General features: G+C 36.6%; 1 protein-coding gene across 1 annotated transcript in view; it reads right to left on the reverse strand.

Moving 5' to 3' along the window:
* LOC131984798 (collagen alpha-1(XIV) chain-like) overlaps nt 1-24,684 on the reverse strand; it is a 150,972-nt gene that overhangs the window by 54,207 nt on the left and 72,081 nt on the right. The window contains exons 6-7 of the mRNA XM_059349774.1: nt 3,897-4,055; nt 2,360-2,479 (exon numbers count right to left, since the gene is read on the reverse strand). Of these exons, the coding sequence (XP_059205757.1) occupies nt 2,360-2,479; nt 3,897-4,055 (279 nt within the window). The remainder of the gene's footprint in view (nt 1-2,359; nt 2,480-3,896; nt 4,056-24,684) is intronic.

Consider the following 24,684-nt stretch of genomic DNA (forward strand, 5'->3'; position numbering starts at 1 on the left):
AAACTTATTGGGGCTGAGATGAATCAGACAAAGGAAATAAAGGAAACATTTATTGTGACTTTTTTGAATCTCACACCCAACAAATACCCCATTACAAAACAACTAAAACTAATAAAAACTAAACTAAAACTAAGCATTTCCACCAAAAAAAAAAACTAATTAAAACTAGCAAACTCACTCTAAAAACGAATTAAACTAACTAAATTTGAAAAAAAAAAAAATTAAAACTAAAACTAATGGAAAATCCAAAGCTATTACAACCTTGATACAAACACAATCTAAAAAAACATCTGAATGGGAAGAACCAAAGGTTTTGCTAAAAAGGAAAGTTTTTAGTCTCAAATTATTCCAATTATTTCTAAACTTTCAGTACTTTGTACGAACCCTGCATAATAATACATTAAAAAAATAAGCTTCAAGATGAAAATTTCACAAATCTCCCCAAACCAGAGGCTAAAAAAACTAAAAAAAAAAGATTATCCCTATAATCCTGTAAAAGAATAAACATTATAATAACAGAATGATAATCAGAAGGAAGCCGTGACTCAACACACAGTTGAATATCAGTTAAATCTATTTAAAATCAATCACAGCCTGCAAAATGAGACATTTAGTGCATTTGTCCTCTGGTTGTTTTGACGTGGTGCATTCACGAAGTGACGTCCGCAGTTAAAACGAGTGTCAGCAGGAAATGAGAGCCACTTATGTTCCTTTGTGAAGGCTGTGGTAGTGAGTTAAGCCCGTCTGACAGCGTGATTGCTCCCTTCAGACGCCGGCTGAAGTCTCAGACTCTTAATGAACACGGAGCTTTAAGTGTCATTAATATCCGACCAGTGTTTGCTCTAACGAGTGTGTTAACATAACGAGCAGCTGAGTCTGTCGGCACGGTAACGGTGACACCTGACATGTGTTTGGTCTGTTGACCAACACACGACTTCACTGTTCAGTCGATACCGACGTTATTAATGTTGGATGATATCGACTCCACTAATCTGATTTTATTGCTTCTGTTCCACCAGCAGCCGCTTGTTTACTTGTTTACCTGCACAGCTGTTTATTAACGTATATAACAGCTACAGAACCCTCTGGGAACCAGTTCAACACTTTATAATTCTGATTTATGATTTAATAAGTACAGTTCTGAATGTTTGCAGCATTTGATGTAAAGTTCTCCAACCTTTTTTTTATATTATTCTGCATTTTGGGATTTATTTTATTAATATTATTACATAGTTTTTAACGCTTTGTCGTTGTTTTTTTTCACTCTTTTTGGTACCTGCAATGAATAATATATATTTTATATATTTTTATGTATTGGTATGTGTCTGTAAATCTAAGCTTCCTTCCAAAAAACAATAAATAAATAAACAAATAAAATAAAAAATAATAATAAAAAATGAAAAAATACAAAATTAAAAAAAAATTAAAATTAAAATACAAATTTAAAAAATAAAAAGTAAATAGGTTTAATTCAATTATTTTCCCAAAAAACAATAAATACATTTAAAAAAAATTAAAATTAAAATAAAATATGAAAAATAGAAAAAATAAAAAATGAAATATACAAAATGAAAAATAATAATAATAATAATAATAATAATAATAATAATAATAATAATAATTTAAAAAAAAAAAAGAAGAAAAAAATACAAATAATTAGGTTGAATTGTATTGTTTTCCTTTAAAAAAAAGGTCAATCTACAGAAGGTATTAAAATGTACTTTGGCTATAAGTATTGCGGTGTATCACTGGTTAATGCTACATATTTGTCCCTATAGAAATAAACATTAAATAATAAACAAAACAGTTTTCAGCATTGTGATGATGCATTCCTCAGACAATCTGATGGATTTTTAACTGTTTCATTTATCTTAAGAAGTAGAAAAACATTTCCAAGCAATAAAGAAAACAGTTTAACTTCAACATCACCAACTTTGGAGATAAACGGATGAATAAAAGAGAAGAGAAACCTCACAGAATGCTTGGATGAGTTTAGAAACGACGTGAATAAGATGCTTCATCCAGCCACCAGCTGTGGACTTTTACTTTCTCTCTCCTTGAATCTAAATGGAGCCGCTCACATTGATGTCACAGCTTTAATTGAACTACAGTAACCTTCTGACCAGCAGTCTGCTCTTATCAGCCGGGTCAAAGGTCACACACACGCCAACACACAGCTGAAATGAACTGAAGGTGATTTAATAAGCCGGGTGGAGGGCTGGCGGGGCTCCAGGTCTTATCTGCTGCTGTGAGGAGCTCAGAGCAGCAGGAGGAGGAGGAGGAGGAGGAGGAGGAGGAGGAGCAGGAGGAGCAGGAGGAGGAGGAGGCGGAGGAGGAGGAGGAGGTTCAGGGCTCCTACCTGTCAGAGTGTTTCCTCCTTTATACGGCAGGTTCTTCACCGCCTCGATCACAGACTCTTTGGTGGTGTGAGCGTTCAGGTGCCACTCGATTCTCGGGTCCCCACTGTACTGAGCCAGACCTGCACACACACACACACACACACACACACACAGACACATACATACACACACACACACACACACACACAAACATACACAAACACACACACACACACACACACACACACACACACGTTTATTTATGTCAGTAATTCAATTCAAAAAGTGGAAATAACACATTATATAGATCCATTACACACAGAATGAAACATTTCATGTCTTCATTTATTTAATTTCTTCTAATTATAATGAGTATGGCTAACATTTAATAAAGACCTAAAATTCAGTGTCTCAAAAAAATTGAATATTACAAAAGACCAATTTTGAAAAGTATGTTTAATATGTAAATGTTAAATATGACTCAATACTTGGTTGGGGCTGTTTGACTTGAACTACTGGAAATGGACTTTTCTATCATATTCTAATTTATTGAGATGTACCTGTATATGATTTATGTCATTATAACTGTGTTATTCTGCACAAAAGAAATGTCTGACTTCCCCCTGCTTCTATACTTATTGTGTTGTTTCCACAGAGCTGCAGGACTTATAGATTTATATATCAGAATGAGAAACGAGGCCACAGAGAGTAATAAGTGGCGGCAGCAGAAGAAGCCCTGCAGCTGTTTGGGGTTCAGAGGTTAAACAGAACGAGCAGACAGGAAAATAGAGCTGATAACTCACATGTTCATTCATTATGATGACATTTCAATCTGAAACAAGCTTTAACCTATTCATGGTCAGACAAAAAGCTATAAGTATATACAGTATATTAGGGCCGGGACTCGATTAAAACAATTAATCTAATTAATTAGAGGCTTTGTAATTAATTAATCGAAATTAATCGCATTTTAATCGCATATAAATATTTGACCTGAGAACAGTGAGAAGTAATTTTTTCACATGGATTTTTAGTATACCATTGAATAATGACTGAATACATAAGCTTTAGCAACAAAAATATTGTTTATTTTTGTTCAAGTCCAACAGACCAGTGCAGTTTTTGCCATTAAGTGTAGCAATAGCATATTTATAAATATAGTACATTTCATAAATCCAGGTAGCCTATAGGTAGGTAGACTTTCTGTACACTAGAATACTTTGGTTTTTGACGTAAAACACAATCCACGCTAGCTAGCACACTAGCCACTAGCTGCACGCTAGCTACTAGCTGCATGCTAGCTACCCACACTAGCTGCTATATGTTTAGCATTGAGGTGATACTTGAGGCTGGATGTGCTGCGGTGCTAGTTGGTGCTCCAGTATAATCGGTCCGCCTGAAACTCATCCAGTGAGAAACGTTCCGCGGTGCAAAAATAAGTGCGTATATTTTTTTAGCACGTTAATTTTTGTGTAATTAATTCATCTTAATTAACGCGTTAAGGTCCCGGCCCCAATTTTTACACAATAAAACCAAAGAAACTGAGAGGCTGCTCACCGATCCTGGTCTTGTCGAACTCCACAGAGAAAGCTTTGACCAGGTTCTCCAGGAAGGTTCTGACCAGCCGGAAGTTGATACGTCCGATGCTCCAGGATCCGTCCACCAGGATCACGATGTCAGCGATGGCCGGGGTGCTGCACATGAACTGTCCATCAGCTGCACACACACACACACACACACACAGACACACACAGACACACACAGACACAGACACACACAGACACACACATTAAAACACAAATTCACCATAAGAAAGCTCTTGTGCAACATTTTGTAAAAGTAATTATCATGAGTTTCCTTGGCACAACCCCATTTTAGCAAAGGTTTAAAAAAAAAACCTCAAAGTGTATTACCTTGATTTTACTTTTTTTGCAGAGATTTTTTCTAATTTAGCTTTGTGCATTTAGCATTTGTAATGCAATCTTTCAGGGTTTTTTTGTAATTGCTTTGTGTTTTTTTCTAATTTCTTTGTGTTTTTTGTAATTTTTGTGTTTTTTGTATTTTTATTATGTTTTTGGTGTGTTTTGAGTGTGTTTGTATGTGTTTTTTTAATTTTGTGTGTTTTTAGTATTTTTATTATATTTTTGGTGTGTTTTGAGTGTGTTTGTATGTGTTTCTTGTAATTTTTGTGTGTTTTTTGTGTTGTTTTTTTTTCATTTTTATTATGTTTTTTTGTGTATTTTGAGTGTGTTTGTATGTGTTTTTTGTAATTTTGTTGTGTTTTTTTCTTTTGTGTTCAAAATGTTGATCCAGTAAGTCAAAATGAAAAAATAATAACCAGGTCATATAGGCGAGTTTGTGCTGAAAACAATGATACCAACACGTCATGCTGAAGGTGTTTCAGTGGTTTATAGAGGCAGAATGAAAAGGAGTCAAACGAAGCTCCATAATGTGACATATGAAGCAGATAAAGAGGATGTAAAGCTCGTATAGAGCACGCAGCTGAACTCTGCAGCGGTAAAAGTAGGACAACTTGATGTGCAGCTTCTGTCCCAGAGTGTTACAAAGTGTTTCATTAATTCTAATTCAGTTCAACACAGTATAATTAAACCCTGGAGGAGCGTGGTGCTTAGTTTTAGCAGATGAAAAATAACAGCCCACTCTGTTGTTTGTCTCAACAGTTTACTGGGTGATAAAACCGAGCCGGCTCTAATGAGGCAGCAGCTTCCTTTAGGAAACCGGGTCCGGCTCACACAGAGCCAAAGGCCAGCCGCATTAGAGACGGCCATATTTCTATCCGCCAATTATCTCCCTCACTGAGCTCAGAGCCTCTGTGAGAGTAGGAAGAATCAATGGGATCTTTAAGGCTGCTGGTTGAAATCCCAGCAGATGCAATAATAAGAATTACTAGAAAACTACACCAATGCAGCTGAGCAAGGCAGCGAAACCCCCAGCAGCTCCAGGAAGCTGCAACACTTCCAAACCACATTTAATCTGATTTAAAAGTCCTTCACATCCAAACATACACATGTTCAAATTACTACTGACTTCACTTGTTTATCTGGGAGGATGAGGACGTTTCTTTTCGTTTCTTTTAACCATTTTTCACTTGTCTCATTGTGAAACTTTAATACATGTTTAAACACCACACACACACACACATTCTTGTACTTCTATCTTTCTGAGGACCGTCATTGGAACAGTGAATTCCCTTGCAAGGTTATAATAGTTTTGGTTTTTTTATTAGTTTTAGTTTTAATTTTGTTGTGATTTTTGTTTACAAATCCAGTTAGTTTTAATGAGTTTTTAGAGTGAGATTACCAGTTTTACATTAGTATTTATTTTTGAAATGCTTTGGTTTTAATGTTAGTTTTAGTGTTTTGTAATGGGTATTTGTTGGTGGGAGATTAAAAGAGGTCACAGTAAATTTTGCCTTTATTTCCTTTGTCTGATCCATCTTCATTATGTATGAAAAAAGTTGACAAAGATGAAAACGAAGGACATTTTCACTATAATTTTAGTCAGTTTTGTAACCACACAATACAGTTTCAGTTAATTATCATTATCATGTAACCTTTAACCCTTAAAACAAAGTATGAAATCTCAAAAAAGCCTTTAAAGAAGTGAGGACCGGCAGAAATGTCCTCACTTTGCTAAAATGTCCTCACTCTGTTGGTTAAAAACGTGTTCTGGTCCTCACTATGTAGGAAGAACAAGAACACACACACACACACACACACACCGCAGAGAGAGAGAGGTATGCCTTTGACATATATGATCTGAAACATTTTTTTTAACGTTGTGGTTTTGTGGTATGTGCTTGAATCATTCCTCTATCAGGACACACCCAGACATTTAGAGCTCAAAGGAACAAGTTGTGTGTGTGTGTGTGTGTGTGTGTGATTTCCTCTTGCACAGTTTATGGTTTGAAGGTTTCGCTTCAGTTTGTGTTTCTGTTAGCAGGATTACAGACAAACTGGCTGGATTATTGTGGAAGTTGGTGGAAGTGTGTAGCACGGGTCGAGGAAGATCTAAATACATTTTGGATCAGATCCAAACAGGAACACTTGAACTATTTATCACTTTTGTTAAATTTGCAAGATGGTGCATTTGTGTTGCATTCATGTGTTGTTGGAATACTCCGAAAAATCAGTTCCCTGCTCGGGTAAAATCCTTGTGAAAGTCAGAGCAACAACTCAGACAAAAATGGGGAAAAGTTCCAAGTCTCAGCTGATCTATCGGTTTCCTTTGGTCTTTGGTATCAAGCAAACATTAGAAACAGCTGTGAACATGTTGTTTAAACGCTCAGAGAAATAAAATACAAGGCTGTGTTTGCACGGCCATGTTGTTTCTACATGGAGACGTCAGAGTCAGAAGAAGAACTTTGAACATTGCAGCAAAACATAGAAAGTAAGGCGGCTAATGGTGCGTTCAAGGTCTACACGACTGTCAGAATTTTCGACGTCGCTGGAACGAAGTTTCAACTTTCAAGTTCTGACTTCGAGTGCTAGACCCACCTTCAAAATGAAAGCAAACACGTGTAGCTTTCAAAATAAGAGCACATGGATGTGTTAGCAGAGTCCACCACAGAATTTAGAAGAAGACTGTCAAAATAAGACGCCTTAAATAAAACATAGAAGAACCCTTATTCTCCTTTACAATAATTCTCTAAAATATGCAATGATTCAGATTGAATAGTAGCATTAGAATGTGCAAGAGGCACCAAATTTAGGCTTTTTTAGGTCATTTTGTGCCTTTTTGTTGTCATTTTGGGTCTTTTTTCGTCCTTTAGTCCAACATAATATGTGATTTTTAATATTTTTTTAACTTTCAAAACACTATGTGTTGTGTTTTTTTGTTTTTTTTTATCTGAATATCTCTACTCTCCAGTCCTGTCTTAGCTTTGAACTAAATATTTTAAAGCCGCATATAGAAATGTTGTAACTAACTACCTTCTTGAATATTAGATTTGCCTCAATTTAGCTGGTTTTCATATAATCATGTGCCATTGTTTTGTCTAAAAGAGACAGAAAGGAAACAAAGAGAAAGAGAGAGGAAGGATTCAGTCTGTACGAGTCGACGGTGTCTCGTGTTTGAGCAACAAATCCAACATTATAGCAGTCAAAAGACAACAAAAGATGACTGTGGTTGCACCTGGAGATTCACGGATGTCAATGTAAAAAAAAAAAAAAGAGAGAGAGAAAGAATCGAGGCGTCTACGTGCCCAGAGCTTAACAAAACACACACACACACCCAGTGATGCAGCCATGAAGCAGTAATGATTATAAAAACAAAAGCCTGATGCTTTAACTTCACACTGGATTAGACAGAAAGTGATAGAAAAGCTGCTTCTCTTCACACAAGTCATTTTGTGTCTTTTTTTAGTCATTTTGTGCCTTTTTTTTAGTCATTTTGTGTCTTTTTTTGGTCATTTTGTGTCTTTTTTTAGTAATTTTGTGACTTTTTTTTGTCATTTTGTGTCTTTTTTGGACATTTTGTGTCTTTTTTTGGTCATTTTGTGTCTTTTTTTGTCATTTTGTGACTTTTTTTTGTCATTTTGTGTCTTTTTTTGGTCATATTGTGTATTTTATAGTCATTTTGTGTCTTCTTTTTGGTCATTTTGTGACTTTTTCGGTCATTTTGTGTCTTCTGTGTTCTTTTTTGGTCATTCTGTCTTCTCATGTTGTGTCTATTTTATAAAAACAAAAGCCTGATGCTTTAACTTCACACTGGATTAGACAGAAAGTGATAGAAAAGCTGCTTCACTTCACACAAGTCATTTTGTGTCTTTTTTTAGTCATTTTGTGTCTTTTTTTTAGTCATTTTGTGTCTTTCATAGTCATTTTGTGTCTTTTTTTGGTCATTTTGTGTCTTTTGGGGTCATTTTGTGTCTTTTTTGGACATTTTGTGTCTTTTGGGGTCATTTTGTGTCTTTTTTGGTCATTTTGTGACTTTTTTGGTCATTTTGTGTCTTCTTTTTGGTCATTTTGTGACTTTTTTGGTCATTTTGTGTCTTCTTTTTGGTCATTTTGTGTCTTCTTTTTGGTCATTTTGTGACTTTTTTGGTCATTTTGTGTCTTCTGTGTTCTTTTTTGGTTATTCTGTCTTCTCGTGTTGTGTCTATTTTATAAAAACAAAAGCCTGATGCTTTAACTTCACACTGCATTAGACAGAAAGTGATAGAAGAGCTGCTTCTCTTGTAGCAGAGGAGAGAAACAGTGATTTGCATGAAGTAGAGTGTAGCGTTGACACATAGTTGGCGTGGAGCTGCCAGGCTGAACTCTTTCTATCTGCCACCACGTTTCTGATCCTCCACATGGAGAAGAGACCGTTTCATTCAGGTCGCAGCATGTTTCTACATCTCAGGAGGTTTGTGGAGGGCATTCTTCAGCCTTTCATTCATCATCATCACAGACGTGTATCACTCCTTACAAGTCTCTACAGTGTCGGAATTCAACCCTCCTCCTCCTCCTCCTCCTCCTCCTCCTCCTCCTCCTCCTCCTCCTCCCCCTCCTCCTCCTCCTCCTCCTCCCTCCTCCTCCTCCTCCTCCTCCTCCTCCTCGGTGGACCGGAGGAGCCTGGGTGCTGCGACCCAACACGACTTCAGATGAAAGCGGTGACACATAAGACACACAATGACTTCACGGCCGTGGAAGGAATGAGCCCTGAGCTGCTGATTATCGCTTGATGTGTGCCGAGAGATGAAAAAAAAATGAAGCTGATTCCGACTTCAGTTAACCAACACGCAAACTATTTAACTCTATGGCGTCTTAAAGGGCTATTTTGTCCTTTTTAAAAATCATCTTCATGTATTTTTGTGTCTTTGTATGTCATTTTGTGTCTTTTTTGGTAATTTTGTGTCTTTTTTGGTCATTTTGTGTCTTTTTTGGTCATTATGTGTCTTATTGTCATTTTGTGTCTTTTTGGTCATTTTGTGTCTTTTTTCAGTAATTTTGTGTCTTTTTTTAGTCCTTTAGTGTCTTTTTTTAGTCATTTTGTGTCTTTTTTTGTCATTTTGTGTCTTTTTTTTGTCATTTTGTGTAATTTTTTTGTCATTTTGTCTTTTTTTTTTGTCATTTTGTCTTTTTATTGTCATTTTGTGTCTTTTTTAGTCCTTTAGTCCAACATAAAATGTGATTTTGAATCTTTTTTTTAACTTTCAAATCACTATCATGCTCAGTAAAGAATTTTAAATGTGTCAAATGTGACCAAAGGTGTCAAATCTACCATATAAGAGGGTTCCATCCAGTTCTATCATTTGATACTAAATCTATTTGAGCTTGTCTCCAGTTTTACTTGGTATATCATCATCAAACTGAAACTGGCCTCATGGAGTTTACAGCCAGAACTTTAGAGGTAAATGTACAGTAGGGCTCCACGCTGCTTTGTTTTCTAGTCTGATGGAGGCAACAAGTCTGGATCTGGTAATTTTAGACACTCCAGAGGGTTAAATAAAAATATCGGTGCACAGGAGCATGTCTGAGTGTCTTTATGTCTGAGATTTATTCTTATTACGTTTCAAACTACAATAGCAAACACAAGCTGTTCTTCCCAGTGAACAACAGAGCAGCAATTTAAAGCAGTAAATGTGTCACGTCTGCAGACGGCAGGCGGCTCTGAAGCCTGCTGGCTTCACTAACTTATAATTTCAGAGAGGAAACTGTAGAGAAGAGTGTCTGTTGGTGGACAGATTTACTTTGGACCGGACGAAGCAGAAATTTAAAACACTGTAAATCAAAATCTGAAGCAGCAGAAATCTGAAGAGTGACAGTTTCACACTGAGTTGAGAGGTGAAGTTAAAAGTTGTTGGCCTGGCAAGTTTGTGTTTTTTTCTCATGTTTGTTTGCTTTTGTTGCATAGAGGGTGGCTATTTTTTTGTTTCTTTGTTTTATGTTATTTTTAAATAATTTTCCCTTTATTGTATTGTTATTTTTATTGTTTTGTTATTGCTGAGAATGTAAGGGCACTTTTTATTAAATTCTCTTTGTAATAATAATAATAAAACCTGATTGTGATGATGCCATAAACTCGTAATATTACTCTAATAAAATGCATCCTTCAGAGAACCTGCAGTTTGTAACTTTACTTACTGAACCTGAGGTCTCCTGATGTTTTTGTGCTCTTTTGAACAGATTTTAAAGAACAAAAATCATATATAAACTGTTTCAATTAAACTGTAATAGATGGAAAACTTAAAAAATTAAAACATAATCAACATGTGATGTTCTGTTGTGTAAAGCTGAGGTGAAAGATGGTTCTCCCTAATAACATATATATATATATATATATATTTTTATTATCATTTAACCATTATAAATATTGGAGAATGATCCCTCTGATAAAAACTCTTTTTGCAATATATTTTGGGCCTATTCACCTGCCCAGGTGCAGTGTTTATTTATTTGTGTTTACATTTGTGTGTGTTTTATGTGTGACTTTATCTCTGTGAATGTGTTCAAGTATTGTATTTGTGTATATCTCTATATATTTATAATATTTAGTATTTTTTCCAACATTATACCTCAACACTAGAACACAGGTACTTCACATACAAAATAGGGACAGAATAAATATATGGAAATAAAAATAAATGTACACTGCAAAAAAGAAAAGTTGGGTGAACTCAAAATTTCAAGGCAACAAACTTCGATAACATTTTAAGTTGGACAATTAAACTAAATATTTTAAGTTTTGTTTTTGAGTTTGCTCAACTCTGAATTCAGATTTTTGTCAACTCAACTGTAAGTTGTACTAACTTATAATTTTACATTGTAATAACTTTTAATCCTTACTTCTGCTAACTTCTGCAATGTGCTGAATTGGCACGATTGTGACGCTGCTATGAAATGTCAGCTAATGTTGCGACGACAGTGTTGAGTTAGCATTGATACGCTAATGGCTACTCTTGTAGCTGTACCAAGTAGCGCTGCTAGCATCAGTTAGCCGCTAGCATCAGTTAGACGCTAGCATCAGTTAGCCGCTAGCATCAGTTAGCCACTAGCTTTCGCTGATGACCGAATTTCATTGCTTTTCACTGCATTTCCCAACAAAGAAATAAGAGTTATCAGAACTATTGTCCCTTGTTGTGAACCCCAACTTAAAGATATAAGTAACAACAACTCACCAACTTGTTTTTGAGCAGACAACTGGCTTCCTTTGTTGTGCTAACTTACATTATTGCCCTAAATGTCAGTAATTTATATTTCCAAGTTTTACCAACTTAAATCACTGTTTTAGGCCAAAAAATACAAGTTGGCTTTTTGCATACTGCATACTGCATTGGTAGTAACAAATATTGCAGAAATAAAAGGTTGCCAGAGCTTGTAATATTTCTGGGTGGAGCCCCTCGTTAATCTGCAGTAGCTGGATGTTTTAAGTGAGAACAACTAAATATCTGCAGCTTTTCACTGGATATCTGCATCGGTGTCATTTTAATAAATCCTGTGTGAGGACGTGGAGCTGCAGGTGACAAACTGTGAATAATGGATCAGGTGAAGAGGAAAGGTTTAGACAGGTTTAAGGAAAGAAAAGAGGGACGTGTCTCAGTGAATAGAGGAAATAAAAGTGAAAGGCACAACAGTTCTTTATGGAGAAGCAAGTGAAAGAGGAGCAGGCTGCTTTTAATAGCACGTCTGGGAAAAGGCTCGCACCTGGACAGATGGCGAGGAAGGAAAAGGGCAGAGAAAGGGAGAGAAAGAGAAGAAGCTGTGACAGATGCATATTAAAGGCTCTTACTACAGCGAGGCTGCTAAGAATACCAATGTTGTTTCTTTCTGCTTGATTTACTAATCGTCCCCTCGGCGTTTATTGTCTTTTTTTACTTCTTTATTCTCAGAGTTTCTGTCCTGATTTTTATGCTTTTACATTATCATGATGGAACTTATTTATGCTGTAATTGCAATATGTGTCTCTATTCTCACTCAAGCGCGACAGACAGTAATTATACCAGAGCCAAAAGAAAACAAGTTAAGAGTAAACAGGGTAATGAGAAACAATAGAGAGTAGAAAAGGAAAGGAGATTAAAAAGAAAGAGAGCTGGAGCAGGAGAGATGGTGTGGGCGAGGAAGAAAACAACAGCACCACTTAAAGAAGTGATTCTTCGTTTTTTTTAGAAGAACAGCAGCAATAATCACCTGACCTGCAAAAAACTAAGAGACCAGAACAATATCCACATTTTGATGCAAAACTTTAAAAAATTTGCATGAAAGAACACGTGAATTAGTTTCCATCAGCTGGTTTACAGCAAATAAACAAAGCACCTGATTGCAGCTGATTATTTCCTCTGGTCTGTGTGTGTGTGTGTGTGTGTGTGTGTGTGTGTTCTTGTACTTCCTACATAGTGAGGACTGGACTGGAACACGTTTTTAACCAACAGAGTGAGGACATTTTTGCAAAGTGAGGACATTTCGGCCGGTCCTCACTTCTTTAAAGGCTTTTTTGAGATTTCAGACTTTGTTTTAAGGGTTAAAGGTTACAATTAGGTTTATGTAAAGGTAATTATGTATAAGGGTTAGAGTTGGGCATTTAGCTGTGATGGTGAAGGTTAGGTTAAGGGGCTAGGGAACAATGATATTATAGTTAACGAAAACTAACAAAATAAACTAGAATTGAAAAAACAATGTAGTGGAGAAAAAAGTACAATATTTGCCTCAAAATGTAGTGTAGTAGAAGTTTAAAGTTACATATGTGGAAGTACTCCAGTAAAGTACAAGTACTTGACTAAATGTAGTTAGTTACATTCCACAAGTTTTATCAAATTGTGTTGTTTCTATCAAGCTTTTCTTTTTTTGTACTCATTTTTTTGTTAATTTCACAGGTATATGTATGTATCGATACAAACTTTCTTTAGTAAAAAAATCTTTAACTCTAGTAATACCAGCCAGTAATGCAGCCAGTGTTCCAGTGATAAATTGTGGGGAGGGAACCAAATCTGTACAACCATTTCCTTGGCCGGTCAGAGCTGCAAGCCAAATTTTTCTCGACCTTTCATTCATACAAATTAGAGAGTCATCATCCAGAAGATGTAAAGCAGCGTCCATGCGTAGTTTAAAGTCAACTACATCTGACAATGTCCGTACAACAGTGTCCTAAAGTCCATCAAGCTTTTCTCATGTGAATCTTCAAAATGCTCAGAGAAATGTGTTGATGTACAGTTTCATACTGAGGATGGGTCATGATTGATGTCAATAAATATTATTTGGCCGGTTAACAGAAAAGCATCATTTTACAGAAATCTGCAGGAATCTGCTGAGCCATATGTGCAGATTTGAAATAAAAAGCAAAGACTGAAACATCTTCGCTGGTTGCTGCTGTGTCACGCTCCAGAGAGCGTCTGCAGGCAGCAGCTCTGTTGTTTTCTGTGATAAGAAACTTCCCTGATACCATCTGAAGGGTCCTGATGTGAGTCTGCTGCCTGGATCGATGTGCAGAGCTGTGACCAAACGGGACGCACGAGTCCAGACTCTGAGCCGGGACCCTCTGATGGGAGATTGTCTCTCGCTGCTAATGACAAAGAGACACCACAACACTGCACCCGTCTGAGAGTCCTTTGGACAAATTGGTACAAATTGCTCTCTGGTGGGGACGAAGTCATGAAACAGAGGGAGAGAGAGAGAGAGAGAGAGAGAGAGAGAGAGAGAGAGAGAGAGAGAGAGAGAGAGGGTTAGGGTTAGGGAGAGAGAGAGAGAGAGAGAGAGAGAGAGAGAGAGAGAGAGAGAGGGAGGGTTAGGGTTAGGGAGAGAGAGAGAGAGTTAGGGTTAGGGTTAGTAAATTAGTAAATATTGCTTTCCATACTGCAACTTTTTTTTTTTAAACTTCTAACGCTTGCTTTGGCAATATGTACAGTGTTACGTCATGCCAATAAAGCCAACTGAATTGAATTGAATTGAATTGAGAGAGAGAGAGAGAGAGAGAGAGAGAGAGAGAGAGAGAGAGAGAGAGAGAGAGAGAGAGAGAGAGAGAGAGAGAGGGAATGGAACCTTCCAGAAGAAGGTTTGTTGACAGACTGGTCCCCCTCATAGCTATTAGCGTAGCGACCCCTGAGGCAGAATGTTCCTCCACAGGTCAAAGAGTCGGAGTGTCTCAGGTCTGAGACTCGTCCCCAGACACAGAAGGTCACCACCATCAAACAGAGGACGCCACCCGAGTGGGCCCAGTGTAAACAATATTATAATGAGTCCTTTCTGTGGACTGACATCCACATGCATATTCATGACTTCCAGCAGGGCCCACAGGCGGAGCTCCATCCTGAGGCCCCCCACACACACAGAGCAGGGTCACAGGGTCAGATAGCTGCTGCAGCCAGTGGACTCAACACTTCACACTCTCATCTAATGCTAGTAACTTTACTAATGTCCTGCATTCAAAACTCGCTGAAGTAAAAGTACAAAAGTATCAACATCAAAATGTACTTAAAAATTAAAAGTAAAAGTACTCGTTATGCAGAATAAACCCACTCAGATTGCCCAAATGTATTATTGTATTATTATTATTATTATTATTATTATTATTATTATTATTGATGCATTTATGTAAGCTTGAATTTACTGTTGTCAAGGTAGGGCAAATTTTAACTACTTAATACACTTTTATATGGCTAAATTGGTAAAAATGCGCAATCATTTTAAATTTGTTATGTTTTTCATGTTATATCTTGATGTGAAAAGTAACTAAAGCTGTCAGCTAAATGTAGTGGAGAAAAAATGTGGTGGAGTAGAAGTATAAAATTACATATGTGGAAGTACTCAAGTAAAGTACAAGTACTTCAAAATTGTACTTAAGTACAGTACTACTGTCAGAGTTTAATGTCGTCACCTGCACAAAATCTAGAAACAGTTTCTACAGGATGTGGTTCATATAGCTGAGAAGCACTGCAGAGAAAAAAGGAATAAGTGGAAATTATTGGGCAGTAACGACACTAACTCTAGCAGGAATGCCCATACTGCACCATTATTTCAAACCCTGGAGTTATTAAACATAACTACATCATTAAACCTTGATAGGTCACTCAGAGTTCCAGATCCACTGTTATCACACCAGATCTGTTGAGCTTCTATACAGTCATTCCTACAGAATTAGACTCAGTTTTTATTCGCAGGCAGTCTGGCTTTTCTGTTTCCCTTGCTAGTCTCTCCGGATTTCTGATTATTGAGAAACAACTTCTACTGACAGAGTACAGCACTACATACATACAGTGTAAGAAAGCAATGTTTCTGGGACATTAATGAGCAGCACAGGGGCTCCACAAGGCACTGTTCTGGCTCCACTCCTGTTCACACTGTACACAGCGGACTTCAAATACAAGTGGACAGGAATCTGAATATAGGGATCTGATAAAAGCCTTCAGTGACTTGAGTCACGAAAACTATCTCCTACTGAACACCTCAAAGACTAGTATCTAGTGTATACCTGGATAATAAGCTGGACTGGTCCCTAAACACAGACGCTCTCTACAAAAATGGGGCAGAGCCGCCTCTTTTCATAAGGAAGCTCAGATCTCTGGACATCTGTAGTAAGATGCTTCAGTAAGAACTGAAATCACTGACATATTCCTGCATGATGAGAAACAACCCTTCAGCACTGGATATATTAGGGCAGACCTCACATTATTTATATATCAAAATGCTACAACTGCCAACAGAAAAAATTGCAGATAAAAATCTATTCTGCTGTAAAAAAATAAATAAGCTACCAAACAATTGACTGTCCAGGACGTTTTAACTCTATGGAGTCTTATAGTGCTGGTATTTTGTCCACTTTTGAAACCTTTTCATGTCTTTTCGTGTCTTTGTAAGTCATTTTGTGTATTTTTTGTGTCTTTTTTGGTAATTTTGTGTCTGTTGTTGTGTCTTTTTTAGTTATTTTGTGTCTTTTTTTTGGTTATTTTGTCTCTTTTTTGTCATTTTGTGTCTTCTGTGGGGTTTTTTGGTTATTCTGTCTTCTCATTTTGTCTTTTTTGGTCATTTTGTGTCTTTTTTGGTCATTTTGTGTCTTTTTTTTAGTCATTTTGTGTCTTTTTTTTTTGTCTTTTTGTGTCTTTTTGTGTCTTTTTTTGGTCTGCTTTGTTTTTATGTCTGAATGTGATCAAGAAGCCATGCTTTGGCGCTTTTGGAGACTCCAGAGGGTTAAGAGCAAGGTTAGAGAGATGTGAACAGTGAAAGTCAGGTCAGAGCTGAGCCAACGGCTCCAGGCAACTGCAAGGCTAAAAGCTGTGGGGTCAAAGGTCAGCTGTCCCACCTCAGGCCTCCGTGTGGTAGATTTATCTACACTCGGCTAATTTACACACCAGGTGGTCAAAAGGTCGGCTGCCTCTGATTCTGCCGATCCACGACGGCACGACAGCTCCAGAAACTAATATCCCGTCCAGCTTACATGGATTCCACGAACCAGTCCAGATTCTACCAACCCGTCCAGATTCCACCAACCCGTCCAGATTCCACAAACCCGTCCAGATTCTACCAACCCGTCCAGATTCCACCAACCCGTCCAGATTCCACAAACCCGTCCAGATTCTACCAACCCGTCCAGATTCTACCAACCCGTCCAGATTCTACCAACCCGTCCAGATTCCACCAACCCGTCCAGATTCTACCAACCCGTCCAGATTCCACAAACCCATCCAGATTCTACCAACCCGTCCAGATTCTACCAACCCGTCCAGATTCTACCAACCCGTCCAGGTGGAAAGTCTGACAGGTGATCAACAGGCTTTTACTGCAGCGGGAGGAGAGCTACAAAATAATCATACAATCGCTCTCAGAAGCACGACACAACTTCTGAAATGTAATGTTACTTTAAAGCTGTAGAAAGAAGAATTTACTTTCCAAACAAATGCTAAGAGAAAGTTTTTATTCTTGAATGTTTTTGGATGTAATAATCAGAACTATTTAAATACATGAAATTCTTCCAGTTAATTACAGCATTAGTTTTTATAACATTCATTTTTATTTTACAAGTTTTCTGTTTTTTCTGTTGTTTTGAATATGCAAATGAAACGTAATCTCATGCTAACTTTCCATAGTAAAATGAACACATAAATGTATTTTGGATGTTTTCTTTGCACTAGATCATGGGTCTTAAACTGGCGGCCCGCGGGCCAATTGACGGGCCCTCGTGACGATATTTTGTGGCCCCCACCTTGATATGAAAGTTTAATGTGAGCTTTATATGAATGGTTCTTTACCGTGTTGTGTGTGGAAGGTCCCTTTAATTACTTTTTTTTGGTAATTTTGTGTCTTTTTTTGGTCATTTTGATACTGCCTCCAGCAGCCCACGGGTAATTTGAGTTTCAGACCCCTGGTTTAAGGTGTTTGCCTAGAAAAAGAGGTTTTTAACATGTTCCAGAGACAAAAAGAGCAGAGAGTCTATTGTGTGTGCTGGATGGTAAATCCAGGGCTTCCTACCCTTCAGACATAATGAGAAAGAGGACAAGCGGCACCTCGAGCCAGTAACAGCCAGCACCTCATTTCTGGGTGAAACATGAAAGAGCAGCGAGCTGGTTAGGATGCAGCTGCAGATTCCTCTGAGCCCCAGACGACGTTTCTAATCTCGTGTGTCTCCTGTCGTCCAGGTCACATGACGTCTCTAAAGCCAGAGTCAAACAGCGGAGCAGAGTCCTTCAGAGCTCCTTTCAACCTGCGTTCACAACGACGGCCTCAAGAAGTCACACACTTCAGGCAACAAACCTCATTAAAGGGAGCAGATAAATTCATTTTTCATTTTTAATTAATTGCAACTGCCCTATAAAGGTTGAAATGTGTGAATAAATATACTGGGACAATATGGATTTTTTTTTAAGTGTTATTCATTTGCTAAATGTTCTTGAATGTTAAATTACAGTCAATTCTATGTAGAAGTACATCAAATAAACATCATATTCAATGTAAAATTAAGGCAAATTAACCCTGTGGAGTCTCCAAAAGCTCCAAATAATCCAGACTTGTTGCCTCCATCAGACTAGAAAACAAAGCAGCGTGGAGCCCTACTGTAAATTTACCTCTAAAGTTCTGGCTGTAAACTCCATGAGGCCAGTTTCAGTTTGATGATGATATACCAAGTAAAACTGGAGACAAGCTCAAATAGATTTAGTATAAAATGATAGAACTGGATGGAACCCTCTTATATGGTAGATTTGACACCTTTGGTCACATTTGCAACATTTAAAATTCTGTATTGAGCATGATCGTGTTTTAAAAGTTAAAAATAAGATTCAAAATCACATTTTATGTTGGACTAAAGGACTAAAAAAGACACGACTGAAAAAACACTAAATTACTTTAAAAAGACACAAAATTACCAAAAAATACAGAAAATTACTAAAAAAAAAAAAGACACAAAATAACCCCAAAAAAGACAACATTACAAAAAAAGACACAGAATGATTGAAAAAACACTAAATTACCAAAAAAGATACAAAATTATTTTAAAAAAGACACAAAATGACCAAAAAAAGACACAAAATTACTAAAATAAAGACACATAATTACCAAAAAAGACACAATTATTAAAAAAAATACACAAGACTACCAAAATAAGACACAAAATTACCAAAAAAGTAATTAAAGGGACCTTCCACACACAACACGGTAAAGTGTCATTCATATAAAACTCACATTAAACTTTCATATCAAGGTGGGGACCACAAAATATCGTCACGAGGGCCACAGTTGGCCCATGGGCCGCCAGTTTGAGACCCATGGTCTATAGTATGATTTTAGGTGTCTAACACATTTGAGAAGCAAGTTTTTAGCATGTTTTGGTTCCTTATCCACAGAAAACGTTTACAGGAAACGTGAGAATAACCATCACATGTTATCTCTTATTAGCCATCACTGGGAGCCTTTGAGCAAGGCACTGAGGTCCAAAAGGCACCGATGAAAAGTGTTTCTGCAGCGCTCCCAGGTGTGAGAATGTCTCACAATATAAATGTGAAGCAGGGTGGTGCAGTAAAGCAGCACGCTCAGCACAAACAGCGTCCCCGGGAAAATAAAGGTTACAGGTAAATGCTAAATCCACTGACATATGCACAGTGTGCAGAAAAAAGTGTTGCAATGCTACAAATCTAAAAGTAGTTCCTCCGAACAGTCAACAGTAAGAGAGAGGCCAGATAAATATTTTTCAAACAGAAACCTCCATAGGAGATAAATGAATCATGTGCTTGTTGTTTCTGTTGTGGAGCCAGTTGTGCAGCCGTCCCACGGCAGAGATGATCTGCCTGGATGAGCCTCAGCTACAAGCTTACAGTAGATTAATGCACCTCATCACTGTCAGATAAATCTAAACAGGGACAGGGAAGGCTGTGAATCACGGCTGGTTTAAGCCTCGTCCCAGACAGGAAATAAAGAGGTGTTTCTGCCGTCAGCAGCACAGACTGTCGGCTCTCTAAAGGACAGTTTGAGATGTAATTTATGGTGAGACTGGAGCCCAGCTACAGCTCCTGATTCCTCTTCATTATCGGCCGGAAACATCTCTTCATGTTGGGCTCTGTGTCGACTGTCTGAGCTGCTGCTCGGCTCAGTGAAATGTTGGCTTTCAGGTTTCAGGTTGTTAAACTTCGACTCGGCACTAAATTATTTTATCTGTAAATGTCTGAGAAGCAAGAAAAGGAGCGAGCAAAGTGTAACTGCACCCTCATTTAATGTAAGTTGGATCACGGAAGCCATTTCTCAACCCGAAACATCAAACTCAACATGATGACTGTTCAGTGAAATGTCCCTCCGACTCTCCAGGAAGGTGAAACAACTCAGAGCTCAGTCCCACTTTAACCCTTAATAGAGAACTCATTGAAATACTTGCAAATTCCAAATTTCAACCCTAGAGAATAATGGAGGATATTAAATACAGACAGAATGTGTAAAAAAAACACATACGGACCTGGGGGAGGGGGGTTATATTTTGAGAAAAAAGTTTACGAGATTAAAGTGGCGAATCTACGAGAAAAAAATGTGCAGATTTATGAGATTTAAAGTGGTGAATCTGCAAGAAAAAAAGTTTTTTTTTCCTTTTTTTCTCGTAAATCTGCGTCTTTTTTTGCGCAGATTCACCACTTTAAATCTCTTAAATCTGTGACTTTTTTCCTGTAGATTTGCCACTTTAATGTAGTAAATTTGCTTTGTTGCTCCTTTATGTTTTCTTCTGGCCACTTTGTGTCTTTTTTGTAATTCTGTGGGGTTTTTTTTGTATTTTTTCTGGTCAGTTTGTGTCTTTTTTTTGCTCTTTTATTACTTTTTTGTCCTTTTTGGTCATTTTATGTGCCTTTAAAGCATTGTTTTGATGTATTTAATGTGTTAAAATGGTCATTTAATTAATGGTATGTTATGTATTTTACAGCATATTCCAATAGATTACTTAAAAAAAGTTGTTTCTAAATACTTTGGATTACTTTCAGCTCATTTCCCAGCATGCAAATTCCAAATTTCTACCCTAGAGAATATTACATTCTGCCAGAATGTGTAAAAAAACAACATACGGACCCGGGGGAGGGGGGTCATATTTTGAGAAAAAACTTTACGAGATTAAAGTGGCAAATCTATGAGAAAAAATTGACAGATTTATGAGATTTAAAGTGGTGAATCTGGGAGAAAAAAAGTGTTTTCTTGTTGTTTCATTTTGTGTTGTTTTGTATTTATTGTTGTTCGTTTGTTTTTAATTGTTCATCTTTTATTTTGTGTTCAAATAAATTATCAATCAATCACCTCTGCATTTAAGTTTTTGTTATTTCTTGTTAAACTCTCTATTAATCAATAAATGTCTTTGTTTACCTGAGTACACCAGCGTTGTGTTACTTCCCCTTCTCCCTAGACACTAACTTGTGTTGTAACATATTTTTTCATCATATTTCTAATTTTCATTTAAAAGTATATTAAAATGATCATGTTGTGACCTCTACTAAACAAAGATTTCTTCTTTTTACATCATAGTAAAGAACCTTTTTGCAGCACAACAAAACTTCACTCAGAAATGAGTTTTGAACCATATTTTAAACACTTTTAACAAACATTGCACCTTCCTGCAATTGCAATTGCACTATTCCATATAATAATTGATAAATTGTGCATCCATGATTATTAGAAACACATTTTTCCTGCTTTAAGTGGGTTTTTTTAAATTCAACTGCATCTCTAAACTTTAATTTGTAATCTTACAGTTTGAGAAATCCAATAGTTTTTGCAGCTAACTGACTTTAGCTCACATTACTTATTCACCAACATTCACAGAACAGTTTTGTAATCTTTTTAAGTATTTTTACAGCACACTCCATCATGCCGTATTAATAACTCGTGCCAGTAAACTGTGAATCACACACAGCCGGGCGGTCCAAGTGTAATCAGTGTATCAGGAATCCCACTGACATGGAACCAAGAATCTTCCTGTTGTGATCACACAATTACCCACAGTAAGACTGTTTTTTACAGAATAAAGCTCTAAATGAACCCGTAACGACACAGAAACAGCTCAGTGAGACGTGTGGGAGTCCCACCGTGATTCTGACACGTGTGGAGATAAAATTACTTTAAAAAGACACAAAATTACCAAAAAATACAACATTACAAAAAAAGACAGAATGATTGAAAAAACACTAAATTATCAAAAAAGATACAAAATTATTTTAAAAAAGACACAAAATGACCAAAAAAGACACAAAATTACTTAAATAAAGACACATAATTACCAAAAAAGACACAATTATTTAAAAAAAATACACAAGACTACCAAAATAAGACACAAAATTACCAAAAAAAGTAATTAAAGGGACCTTCCGAACACAACACGGTAAAGTGCCATTCATATAAAACTCACATTAAACTTTCATATCACAGTTTGAGAAATCCAATAGTTTTTGCAGCTAACTGACTTTAGCTCACATTACTTATTCACCAACATTCACAGAACAGTTTTGTAATCTTTTTAAGTATTTACGAGTCCCACCGTTCTTCTAGATGAGCAGTGATTCTGACACGTGTAGAGATAAAAGTTTTTCTGTTTCATTTACTAAAAAAAGAGAAACAAGACGGAGGACTAATGATTTAGTCAGGGGAGAGGTGTAAATTATTATTGTCTGGACATATCGCAGTCTCACAGCCTTTTCTAATATCTATTATTCTATTTATTATTTTGTAAATCAGAAGATGCAGATCGATAACAAGCAGTTCATTAAAGCTGCTGATCTGTAATTAGTGCGGAGGTGAAGAGTCAGCACTCTCTTCCTTTCAGAGCTCATTAACCTCTCCACCCTATTGTTTCTATGGCCCCTGTCTAATGAACCAGCCGTATAATGTACTGCTGTTACACAGCTACTTTATTTTAAACTACTATACACGACAGTAATGACTCAATTGTATATTAACCCATTTAGGCCTAAAACGGCTGTAAAAATGCCTGTAAAACCTCTGATTGATTTTAAAATCAACCTGAAGTTTTTCTGTAAATTCAACAGAAGTGTCAACTCTTCTACTAAATAATAGATTTTTCAGCCTCTGTAGCAGATAGAAATGAAATTCAAAAAGTATTTGAGAGCTTATAGCTCATTATGAGTCTTTTTTAGTCATTTTGTGTCTTTTTTTTGTATTTTTGTGTCTATTTTGTGTATTTTTTTTAGTCTTTTGGACTTTTTTTAGTCATTTTGTGTCTTTTTTGGTCTTTTTGTGTCTTTTTTGTCATTTTTGTGTCATTTTGTGTATTTTTTTAGTCTTTTTGTGTCTTTTTTGGTCTTTTTGTGACTTTTTTGTCATTTTTGTGTCATTTTGTGTATTTTTTTAGTCTTTTTGTGTCTTTTTTGGTCATTTTGTGTATTTTTTTTAGTCTTTTTTGGTCTTTCTGTACCTTTTTTTAGTCATTTTGTGTCTTTTTTGTCATTTCTGTGTCATTTTGTGTATTTTTTTTAGTCTTTTTGTGTCTATTTTGGTCATTTTGTGTATTTTTTTAGTCTTTTTTGGTCTTTCTGTACCTTTTTTTAGTCATTTTGTGTCTTTTTTGGTCATTTCTGTGTCATTTTGTGTATTTTTTTAAGTCTTTTTGTGTCTATTTTGGTCATTTTGTGTATTTTTTTAGTCTTTTTTGGTCTTTCTGTACCTTTTTTTAGTTATTTTGTGTCTTTTTTTGTCATTTTTGTGTCATTTTGTGTATTTTTTTTAGTCTTTTTGTGTCTATTTTGGTCATTTTGTGTATTTTTTTTAGTCTTTTTTGGTCTTTCTGTACCTTTTTTTAGTCATTTTGTGTCTTTTTTGGTCTTTTTGTGTCTTTTTTGTCATTTTTGTTTCATTTTGTGTCTTTTTTTAGTCTTTTTGTGTCTTCTTTTGGTCTGCTTTGTTTTTACATCTGAATGTGATAAGCAAGCCATGCTTTGGCTCTTTTGGAGACTCCAGAGGGTTCAGGTTAGTCGTTTCCAACAACAGTTGCACTCCAACATTTATCAGATCTGAAGCCACCTAAAGAAAAACCTAAATATGTTTTTCCGTCTTCACAACACAAAGCACATCGATTACTCTCACTAAAGACTTCTCATTGTTGTGTTTGCTCTGACAGCTCAGCCAGAAGAGCGTGTTCTGGGCTGCTGTCTGCAGGAAAGCTGCAGCAGCTCAGTGCTGGTGATGTAACACGGCGGTAAGGTGATATTAAATGTGCCCCGCTGAGTGGAGCAGGTCGTACCAGTGACAGCACACCTGTCATCAACACGCTGCACTGAGCTCTTGTTGACATTATTTTCACAGGTACGTCTCCACCTCTGGGGACTGAGTTCACACTGATGTCTACAAGAGGCACTCAGACTCTGTGTGTGTGTGTGTGTGTTAGTGTGTGTGTGTGTGTGTGAGAGAGAGAGAAAGAGAAAGAGGTTTTGATGTTCTTTAATGAGAGCTCTCACCACACTGAGAGAAAAGAAGCTAAAACCACAGGAAGTCCCACAGGTCTACACACACACACACACACACACACACACACACATTCTTGTACTTCTATCTTTGTGAGGGCCCTCATTGGAACAATGCATTCCATAGTTTTAGTTTTAATTTTGTTGTGATTTTTTGTTTTCTAATCCAGTTAGTTTTAATGAGTTTTTAGAGTGAGTTTGCTAGTTTGAGTTTAGTATTTATTTCTTTGAAATGCTTTAGTTTTAGTTTAGTCTTTATTAATTTTAGTTTTTTGTAACGGGGTATTTGTTGGGTAAATTTTGCCTTTATTTCCTTTGTCTTATCCGTCTTCATTATGTATGAAAAAAGTTGACAAAGAGGAAAACGAAGGACATTTTCACTATAATTGAAGTTAGTTTTGTAACCACACAATACAGTTTCAGTTAATTATCATTATCATGTAACCTTTAACCCTTAAAACAAAGTCTGAAATCTAAAAA

Source organism: Centropristis striata, chromosome 14 (assembly GCF_030273125.1).
Source record: "Centropristis striata isolate RG_2023a ecotype Rhode Island chromosome 14, C.striata_1.0, whole genome shotgun sequence".
Taxonomy (NCBI): Eukaryota; Metazoa; Chordata; class Actinopteri; order Perciformes; family Serranidae; genus Centropristis; species Centropristis striata.